At 42.8% G+C, this 11,122-nt stretch overlaps 1 protein-coding gene across 3 annotated transcripts; it reads right to left on the reverse strand.

Moving 5' to 3' along the window:
* Positions 1-1,522: 1,522 nt before the first annotated feature.
* On the reverse strand, positions 1,523-9,775 carry LOC139368682 (coiled-coil domain-containing protein 22-like). 3 transcript variants are annotated; one of them, XM_071107873.1, is made up of 15 exons: positions 9,345-9,775; positions 8,672-8,849; positions 7,853-7,985; positions 7,543-7,649; positions 7,156-7,240; positions 6,778-6,947; positions 6,442-6,651; positions 6,150-6,341; positions 5,034-5,270; positions 4,846-4,947; positions 4,619-4,726; positions 4,390-4,485; positions 4,102-4,161; positions 3,880-3,954; positions 1,523-3,737 (listed from the first exon to the last, which is right to left on the reverse strand). In XM_071107873.1, the coding sequence occupies exons 1-15, from the start codon at positions 9,392-9,394 to the stop codon at positions 3,624-3,626; spliced, it is 1,917 nt and encodes a 638-aa protein (XP_070963974.1). In that variant the 5' UTR covers positions 9,395-9,775; the 3' UTR covers positions 1,523-3,623. The 3 variants fall into 3 exon arrangements, 2 of the variants coding, with proteins under 2 accessions (XP_070963974.1, XP_070963975.1); XR_011627009.1 differs by lacking the exon at positions 4,390-4,485 and adding an exon at positions 4,279-4,339 and having other exon boundaries at positions 2,742-3,737; positions 9,345-9,734; XM_071107874.1 differs by lacking the exon at positions 3,880-3,954 and having other exon boundaries at positions 3,429-3,737; positions 9,345-9,734.
* Between the last annotated feature and the right edge of the window lie 1,347 nt (positions 9,776-11,122).

Here is an 11,122-nt window from a genome sequence, read left to right on the forward strand (position 1 = left end):
TGTCTGTCACATCCACACATGGTATTAAAATGTGTCTGTGTTTACACAGGAAGCCTAATTCTGATCCTTTGCACAATTATTGGTGAAGAAAGAGTTAGGCTGCCTGTGTAAACAGCCTACTTGTGTCTGCATTGTGACCAGATTAACTGGTGCCTCCCTGTGTGCAAATTGTTTGACAGATATCGGGTGTGTTTGAGTGATAAGGCTAAAGCAACCGACTATAGACGAAAGTCAAGGAGTGAAGTCGGGGTAGGTGCATCTGCAACCAATGATGTATATAAACCATGGATTGCTAATGCTATGTATTGGCCATTGAGAGGCTTTGAGGCCACTGGTCGCCCATATTGGCACTCCCCAGCAGAAGCAGGCCTCCATAGGAATAAATGGAATTGTACAGTATTTCAATTAATTGTTCCAAGGACATAATTACATGTATTTAGGTATTTTTGTTGTTTTAGTAAGGACAGTAACATTAGCAATCTCTAAAAAGCAGGAAAATGTTTTTTTATATATATATATATATCTATTATTTGTTTTATCTTTAGCTCACATAATAATATTTTAAAAGTGTGCATTAAGGTGTCTGTAATAGAATAAGTGTGGTAAATGTAGACATTAATATATGCATTTTTATAAGTTCCAAAATATTTTTTACAACAGTGGGGAAGTTCCAAGATGGAGGCAAGCCCATTGTTTGTAAAGGGGTTTCTTTATGTCGAAATAAACCTTTATGTCGAAACAAACTGAAATCATATTATGTGTGTACACATTGTACAATCAATTAGTGAGAGCCTCAAATATCACATTTCTATGTATATTTCCACTGTACAAATAAGTCAGGACAAATTGTTTCCTTTTCCAGTCATGTCTTCGGTCACGTTCGTGTGGTTCAAACAAAAACACCTTAATGATTGGTTGACAATAGTCTCCCACAGAGCAAGCGATGGCCGCAGGATGAAGTTGTTGAAGAGCAACTGAGAAACCTGCAGTCAAAACTGAATGACCTTTGATCACATGATTTTTGTAAAGTTCATGCAGTTGACATGCAGGCGCAAAAGTCGGACAACTTTGATCCCCAGAATGCAACACACTTTGAAGGCGTTGAAAAAAAGAGACCCACTCGAACGCACCCTGCTATGGCTGAACATTGATGAGTGAAGTCGGGGGAGGTGTATCTGCAACAGCCGAAAGTCGGACAATGTTATGGTTTACCTACAGCAAGGCTCTGTCCAACATGGCAGTGTTGCCATTGTTTATAAAAACTTTTTCTATGGAATGTCAAAATAAACATGTAAATATGTGTACATTGTACTATCAATTGGTGAGAGAGAGCCTCGAAATATCACATTCATTTGTACAGAGCCACTGTAGACATGAATCGCAGCAAAGTTTCACGCATGTCTTTTGTCCCGTTCGCTTGGGTCAGAAGCAGCAGCAGGGACTTGAAGGCGATTTCATAGTTTTTGTAAAGTTCATGCAGTTGACATGTCGGACCATTTTTATCCCCATAATGCAACACACGTTGAAAGTGAAATGGTAAAATTTATCACATTTATCCACTCAAACACGCCCATTCATTCAAAATAATTTGAATGCATTTTTTTAAAGACAATTGCTGAGGTCATAAGTAAATGGTGCCCCATGGTGGTGGAGGGGTTATGGTATGGGCAGGCATTAACTACGGACAATGAACACAATCACATTTTATCGATGGCAATTTGAATGCAGAGATACTGTGATGAGATCCTGAGGCCCGTTGTGCCATTTATCTGCCGCCATCACCTCATGTTTCAGCATAATTCAGAGCCCCATGTCACAAGGACCTGTACACAATTCCTGGAAGCTGTAAATGTCCCAGTTATTCCATGGCCTACATACTCACCAGACATGTCACACATAGAGCATGTTTGGGATGCTCTGGCTTGACACGTACAATAGCATGTTCCAGTTCCCGCCAATATTCAGCAACTTCACACAGCCATTGAAGAGTAGGACAACATTCCACAGGCCACAATCAACAGCCTGATCAACTCCATGCGAAGGAGATGTGTCACACTGGATGAGGCAAATGGTGGTCACACCAGATACGGACTGGTTTTCTGATCCATGCCCCTACCTTTTTTAAGAGGTATCTGTGATCAACAGAGGCATACTTGTATTCCCAGTCATGTGAAATTCATAGATCAGGGCCTAATTACTACATTGTAATTGACTGATTCTTATATTTTACGTTTTGAAATTGTTGCATATTGCATTACAATTTTCATTGTGTACTAATCACCTTACGTCACAAATAACTCATTATTTGTAGATCAGACCGTCACAATTTACCCATGACACATAACGGTTTTGTTGCACAAGAACAAGGCCAGTGACTTTAGAGGCCAGTATAATGATAATTCAAATAGTTTGACCATCCAGATCTGTTTACACTTGATTAATATCCAGACACCACACATACCTGACTACCTCCGGAGTTGGTCAGGAAGATCTGATCCCAATGAGATCATGTGTCTTTAATAGTCTACACCAGTCTAAAAATGTGGGCAGTCAAGAATGTTGACAAGATTAGGACAAAGGGGGCATGTTGGCACCAGGTATAAACAGGGCTCGAGAGCTAGTTCAACAGGCATCCCCTCCAGGATCAAGCAAAACAAAAAAAAGGACAGCATAAGAACGACACTAAGGACCTTTCAGCATTTCAAATAAAATAAACATGAAAGAAAGCAACAGCACTTCACTAACATGTTCATTTTCTGCTATGACAAACATGTTGTATTGTTTTTATACAAGTTTCACATGATTCATTACATCAATCAATGTGGTTTGTTACCTAATCTAGACCATTTCAGGAGATCAGTGCTCAAAAGGTGAGGCCATTTACTTTGCACCAAGGCTCCCTAATCCAAATAACACTGAGCCAATGAGACAGACAAAAGCAGCATTTGATTTCAAGGCATGAGAATGAACTAGAATGGACAAACCTAGTAATCTCCAAATCGACCCCAGTTAAGACAAAATATGGCATGAATGGGGTCTTAGGCCGTACCTAACCACTGCATTGTTCTGGGGAATTGAGAGCCAACATCAAGAAATTCACCTGAATTGCAGTGAATTTCGAAGTAGATCATTAAGACATTCACTTGATTGATTTATCAGAACTACTGCAATTTTGAAGAACTACTACAAATTTATAATAGAAAAGGTCAGCATAATTTTCCTAACTTATTTTTTGATTGGGTGGAATCAATATGGAACCAGTGTATGGATACCAGGGATGCAAGGCCAGTATAATTCATTGCTGTGTTGTTACACATCACGCTTCTTTATCCAGCATGGTTTTTGGGTAAGCCAAAGTTTGTGCATTAAAAATGGTACAAAAATCTATCTCCCCTTCCCCATATGCCGTCAGTGCTCCCAGAAGGCAATGCAACAAGACAGTGGACAAAGGACAGCGTTGAAAGTCTTGAGACCAGATGGAGTGTACTTTCTTGGTTCCACACACACTCACACACTCACACACTCACACACACAGGACAGGCAGTCTCAAGGGCATGCTACCAGTCAGTTTGACCAGCAGACACATCAGGTGGCCACTACGGTGCAGCATGGGGAGGGTCACGTCAGGCCTCTCTGATCTTGGCAGCCAGAGCAGAGTTCTCCTGGCGAATGGCTTTGTAGTCCTCGAGGATCTTCTCCAGGTTGCTTACAGTCTTCTTACCATTTTCAGTTTCAATCTATGGAGGGAAGGAAACTTAAAAGTTTGCTCTACCAAGTCAGCCATATATCACTATGTCAATAAAATGACAAACTGACTCATGTGGTACAGTAGCAGTACAAGTTAGTGGTTTGGAATAAAAGAGAGAGGGCCATATATACCTGCTCCTCCAGGTCTCTGATCTCTCTCATGATTGTGCCTGTGTCCTCAATAGTTTGGATCAACTGAGTGCAGTTCTATACCAAGGAAGATAATGAAGTCACAACTAAGCAATGTAGCTATAGGCACCTAAAATTACCACAGAGCACCAGACCAAAGGATATGCAGTATGTCTTGCTCTTCAATTTCTAAGAAAATGTTATATTCTGCAAACAAGCTCTTACCTCATGCAAGGCTGCCAGGTACTTGTAGGATTTGCGGACAGATTCGTCTTTCTTCGCATCCTACACAGTATTAGGAAAAGTATTGATTAGGCAAGAAGGAACATCATTGGTGTGCTTTCCTGGAATTGTCAAACTGTGTTATAGAGCAATTGAAATGAAAGGCATGAGCAAACTGACAGCATGGTTCCTTGGTAGCAAGTTGAGCATTATCAGGTGATCTAGAAGGGATTTCTTTGACCTATAATTGCAAAAAAGTAGATGCATGAGTTATCTTGCTAGGTGCTCTACCTTGAAGACCAGCTCATCAGTCACAGCGAACGTTCGGTCCAGTTTTCCAGTCAGATTGTTAATCTCTTTCTGCAGATCCTTAGTGTCAGACAGAATCTACAGACCGAGAGGCGCACACACAAATACCATACTTGAAATCACACTACTCAGATTCAAATTGAGTTTTTAATTCCTTTGTTTTTGAGGAGATACTCAGGACTGCATTGTTGAGGTGTCTCAAACAGTGTACCTTTGTAATTTCTTCCTTCTGTTTCCTGATATTGCCAACGATCTCCAGGATCCTCGCAGTGTATGCTGAGCGGGAGACATCTTTGGGGAGATTCTCAAACTCTGTTATCTGAAAGAGATGTCAGATTCCCCAAAATGGTGTCTGACATACAATGCATGGACTGGAACCCAAATAAACACAGTGTAGAAGTAACTCATCCCAAATACATTTAAAATGTGTTCTAATACCAGTTGTTTATACAGTGCCTCCTTCTTCTTGGACTCCTCCGCAGACTGATGGATTTTGTTGTGAAGCTCTTTGATTTCAGATAGCTTTCTGGAGGACTCCATCTACAAAAAAGAATGGAAGTTGAAATAAGAATTTCTCTCGCACAGTCAAACACACATGTGGTGATATTTAAGGAGATGAACGCTACCTCTTGGTTGCTGCAGAGCTCCTTAAGCCTGCGGTGCTCATCGATGAGCGGAGCTCTGCGTTTCTCCCACTGCGCAGCAAGGTTGACCACTCGCTTGGCACTTCCCTCCACCAGGGCCTGCAGCTTGGCCAGGTTGTTCTCTGCGTCCGGCATCAGGTCAATGGTCTGCTTCTTCACCCACACAGAGTCCTCCTTCTCTACCTTGCTCAGCTCTTTCTGCTTCAGCTCATCCGACACCTGCACACAGACAGGAGACAAGTTAGTCTCGCAGGGTGACTACATCTTACATGTCACAGTTCATTTGACTGTGGTAACTCTGGTTGGAGGTAGGGATGGGGGTATGTAATCATTTCACTATTCGAATAGCATCATGAATTTGTCGGATATCCGGATATAGGAAATGCACATCTTTTTTTACTTAAGTTAACCTGAGCACTGCTGCGCAATGGAGAGAAGCTGGCCCTCCATTGCTGCAGCTGAGTATGTGAAGGAACAGACGGAGAGAGAGAGACGCCTAGGCAACTCAGCTACAGCCAAGACTAGCTAACTTGTTGCAGCCACAATGTTATTTATCGTAGCATATAACAGTGCCCGTCTTCACTGTAAAAGCCTAGAGAAGCAAGTTAGCTAGAGAAAACAACTGCCTACATGTTGGTTGCTCATTGTTGCCTAGTCCTCATTTTGCTAACTATTCATTACATAATTTTATTCGATCTTGCATTGCATTAGTGAACTCACTCTCTTTCTCCACATTGTCGATTTGATTGGCCAACATAAACAACAAGCTACACCTGTGAAGGCTACCGGTCAACTACCCGTCTTTTTATGGGGTGCAGAACCTAAAAAATACATTAAAAAAATACAAACACTTTTTATGTTTAAATGTCATGGTATATCCTTTCATCTAACAATCCCATATGGATATTTTAATGAAACTTAGAAAAATACTTTGTGTTAAAATAGGGCTATAATTCCCCCCCCTGCAAAAAACAAAGCACACAAGTAATTCAAAATACAAATGTCAGATTGGATATTCGAATAACCACGCACATCCCTAGTCTGAGGTCTACACAAATACAGAGTTTATCTGTTTTAACTCAGAGAGGTTCCAGTTACCTGAAGTATGGATACGGTGAGCTGCCGCATGTCTCCGCCCACCTCCTCTAGGCTGAGGGAGAGCTGCTGTAGCTGCCGCTGCAGGGAGGCCAGCTCCTCCTGCTGTCGGGCCTGCAGTTCCTCCTCCGACTGATGTGAGCTGGGAAGGGAGCTGGCCGCTGCTGCCATCTGCTGGGAGGCTTTCGCAGGCTCCTGACACACACACACTAGATTCAGATTGGCAATGAAAGGGGGAACATTTGTAGATGTTGCTCAATGTCTTCGGGGCAGGCTTTGTTAACTCTTCAATCACCTGTGTGAAAGTGAATTTCTCGGTGTGAGTGAAGCGGGTGCCCTTGGCGAGGATGTCACCACCAAGGGAGGAGCCCCCGAAGGACTGAAGTAGCTCTGTGAGAGCAGAGCCCGTGTGGGCACCGAGGGTGTCCGAGTGAGACTGGGCCGCAGTGCGCAGCTGCTCTTCGATCCGCTTCTGCAGACGGGCACGCTTCCTGGAGCGATATTCCTGGGTGGCCACGAGAGGAAAAGTGGAGATCAGAGATTAAAACACTGCAACGAACACAAAACGATTATTCTGTGCTCAAATTGAAATTGTCCAGAATCTTGAAAAACTATCCCTTTAAGAGTGTACCTCAGGGGTGAGGCGGGAAAGGAGGCCTTGGCTGTTCCACTCATTGTCCCACTCCTGGGCGGCACTAAGCTCCCCTGCATGCAGCTCCAGCAGGGAGGCCGGCACTGAGGCATGCTGCGACGGCTGTGCAGTCACAGGTGGAAGAAATTCCCTGTGGTAGTCCTTTTCCTCTGGAGACGGGGTGAAAAGAATGACGTGGTACACTGGGATTTAACTTTCACCACAGGTTCTTATTTCATTGGCAAAAAATATCTTGTACCACATGCTAATATATATAGGCTACTAATTCAGAACCCTACATAAGAATGGAAGAATTGGATTACAGAATGATATGCAATGAGAGTAAGTACAGAGGGCCCTGTGTATTCTGGGGTTTACCTTTCAATTGCTTTTTCCCAGGCACTTTGAGGCAGTGCAGTAAACTAAGGGGCTGAGAGTGGAAACTGTGGGAAGGTCCTGGGTTCTAAAAATAATGAAATGTTAAGTGAGAACACATACATTAAGTGGAAATACTTGACAAAGACATTAAAATAGGAAGTTTGTATAGTGCATCATTTTGGTTTTTTGACTTCAATAAATATCCAGGTCATTAAAAACAGGATAAACTTGAGAGACATTGCATTATTGCCTCACTACTTTCACTGACCAGCCCTGAAATCTAGCTTCCTTTATGATCTAGGAAACCAACAGTTATTTGTCAGTGTTTCTTAACTTTAGCTGCCATGTCATTAATGCTTTGTGATATTGCCAGCAGGACATAGCTACCTGTGTTTTACATAGGAGGGGTAGTCTGCAAGATGGAGGGAGCCAAGGCAAGGCCAGCTGAGCTTTGATCTGGGCAGCTATCAATTTCTGGAGGAGGACCGATTTACCTGTTATGGGGTACAATGAATGCGAGACAAATAAATACTTATATATGAAGTAATTGTCATTTTGAGAGATTCACAAACATTCAATGTATTTTTATTGATCAGATTATAAAGCAAAAAAAATGACCAATGTATAACGGGATTGCTAAAGTTAATGGTATTCAATAAATGACAAGAAGTACAATGGTGGGACAATGTGTCTGTACCTGCTGGTTGGTCCAAGGCCTCAGCACTTTCTCTGGGCAGCTTCTCCACCAGGAACATGAGCAGGGAGCGGATCTCTGGCTCATTGCTGTAAAGAAAAGTCTGGTAGCCAATCTCTCCCTTGTAGCCAAGGTCCTGCATAGAAACACATGTCAACCTGGTTATGGAGTCTGCTCATACACATGACATTGACCTTTGTGTCACATACCTCACCCAGTCTAGAGCATGAGGATCATTAAGCATGAAAATGGAATCAGTCCACAACATTGTGTATGAAGACCATTACGAACATGTGGAATGATGGAGCCTTCTTCACAAAATGAGCAAACCAAATGTATTCACACTTGGGAGATTCTAAATCTTGTAATAAAACTACATTTCAGAAGATAACTTCAATGAAGTTATGCAAGCAAATGGACTATTCAATAAAGCCAATCGAGTGAGGAAATAAAATAGTTCAAAGCAGTGCTCAACGAGATGGAATGGCATTAGGATATGACATGACTTCAAATTGTCGCAGGAGGTCAAATTGGTTGCTGAATTACATCTTTTCAGACAGTTGGGACAATTAATAACTGAGCTTGACGTAATGAAATTCAATTGATTTTAGAGTATAAAAAGACCCTGGACTGAGTGTCATGCAAAGGGGGTATAGGTCATATGGCTACTGTACATCAAGAAGTCGTGCATGGATATTATTTTAGATCCAACAATATCTTAATCTTCTTCATTTGATCAACATAGTCTTGTGGGGAGAGAGTCACGAGCCTCACTTCGCAACAGGAGGGGGAGCACTATCCCTTTTCTTGTTGACCTCTCACCTGACAGGCCTGTGCCAGGCTCATGCCCACTCGAAAGCGGGCAGACATGCCGGGGGGTAAGGAGTGGGACAGGCTGCTCCCCAGGGCCGGGTCGATCACTCGCAGACATTTCACTACCGCCTCCACTATGAGCTCACTGGAGAAGCGCTTCACACTCTGAACATCCTCCCCCACGTCCCTTTGCAAACACACAGAGCATGAGATGCAAGTGCACGGGGTTAACTTCTCATGTGTGTCTCACACCTCGCTAGTCATGTAATCAGCAAGTTACTCTTTTAAACGACATTGAAAATGTGTACAGTTAGCGTAGCTAACTTGACCGACATGGAAGAATTCTGGTCATTACAGTAGCGCAAAGATTTGCAGAGTTCAAATCAAAAGAACCAACTGTTAGACCACACTCGTACAAGTGTAAATGAATGTAATTTAGCTAACTTAGCTAGCTCTCTGCACTTCACTTCCCAAGGAAAACATCAGCTGAGATAATGGCTGATGAGTAATTGAATGAAGATATGCCTGGGTGTCAGTCACTAAATCAAAGAAGAGAGCTACGTATCTAGGGGTAGCGAGCTATCCAAAACTCAATAGACACAAACAAGAAACAGTAGCAAGCCAGATGGCAAACGTTCGCTAACTAGAAACAAAATGTTAATAATGTTGGCTAACTACTTACGTGCCGGTCTGTCTAAGGGAATGAATTAAAATCTTATCAACTTCCTCCATCACTGTAAGAAGATGAAGTGCCTTGCAATTCCTTTAGCAAAAATCCCCCGAAATTCCAATCATTAGGCTTCAATATGCTTCTTTTGGCTAGCTAGATAACGTTAGCGGTCTCACAGGCGGGTCCATTCAAAAACAACAAGCTAGCTCGCCTGTTTTTAGCTGGGGAACTAGCTTACGTTGTCACTTCTCAACGCATGAACTAGAGGCACGACAGTAGCTATTCCAGCAACATTTCCACTTAACACTTTTTTTGTGCTACCTTAAATGTCTTACAAATAGCTTTTTATCGTATGAGAGATAGCTAGCTGACAAATTAGTGAAAACTAAAATGCTGCATCTATAAACACATTAAGTCACGTGGGAGGAGGATATGATAGCAGTGTTCTATGGGATGCTGAGTTTCAACATTCTTCAGCAGTGTTGTAAAAAAACTGGAGAGTTGGGAAAGTCAAACTATGATTCCCAGCAACCCCACGCTTCTGGAGTCGCATGACTGGGTACTGCGTCGAGGAAGAGGCGAAGCGAAAGGATTTGTGCCACGTTCATGTACTAGTCAGAACTAGGAAACTCGGAAATGTCTGACTTGCCAACTGGTAAACGCGGCACGGTATAACTACAACTACAAGCAATTCGGACATTTCCGAGTTTCCTAGCTCCGCCTAGCATTGGAATGCGACATTACTCCACCCCAAATCTGTCCACGCGAGATAAGCAGACCACGTGGCCATGTTCTGTGTGGAGGTCAACAATGATTAATGTCCATTGGGGTGGGGTTGGGGATAGGCAGTGTGTACCCAATGGTAGTACCACCCTCTTCAGTGCCTTGCTGTAACAGGCTGTGATGCAGCCCGATACAAGTGTGAATGTATATTCTCCCTCAAGCCATACCACAACGGCCCTCAAGGATCTACACTGGACTTTGTGCAAACTGGAAACCACATATCCTGAGGCCGCATTTATTGTAGCTGGGGATTTTAACAAAGCAAATTTGAGGAAAACCCTAGCAAAGTTCTATCAACACATTGACTGCTGTAGTACTCGCGCTGCTAAAACACTCGACCACTGCACTCCAACTCCCGGCATGCCTACAAGGCCCTCCCTTTGGCAAATCAGATCATGACTCCATTTTGCTCATCCCCTTTATTTATTTTTGATTTAACTAGGTAAGTTAGTTGAATGAAGGTTACTTTTTTAAATAACAAATTCTTATTTACAATGACGGCCTACACAGGCCAAACTCTGACAACCCTGGGCCAATTGTGCGCCGCCCTATGGGACTCCCAATCACGGCTGGTTGTGATACAGCCTGGATCCCTTCCTATAGGAAGAAGCTCAAACAGGAAGTACCCGTGCTAAGGACTATTCAACGCTGGTCTGACCAATCGGAATCCACGTTTCAAGATTGTTTTGATCACGCAGACTGGGATATGTTCCGGGTAGCCTTAGAGAATAATATCAACGTATATGCTGATTCGGTGAGTGAGTTTATAAGGAGGTATATAGGAGATGCTGTACCCACTGTGACTATTAAAACCTACCCTAACCAGAAACCATGGATAGATGGCGGAATTCCCGCAAAATTGAAAGTGCGAACCACTGCATTTAACCATGTAAAGAAGACTGGGAATATAGCCGAATACAAACAGTGTAGTTATTCCCTCCGCAAGGCATTCAAACAAGCAAAATGTGAGTATAGAGACAAAGTGGAGTCGCAGTTCAACGGCTCAC

This window comes from Oncorhynchus clarkii, chromosome 16, assembly GCF_045791955.1.
Source record: "Oncorhynchus clarkii lewisi isolate Uvic-CL-2024 chromosome 16, UVic_Ocla_1.0, whole genome shotgun sequence".
NCBI classification, from domain to species: Eukaryota; Metazoa; Chordata; class Actinopteri; order Salmoniformes; family Salmonidae; genus Oncorhynchus; species Oncorhynchus clarkii.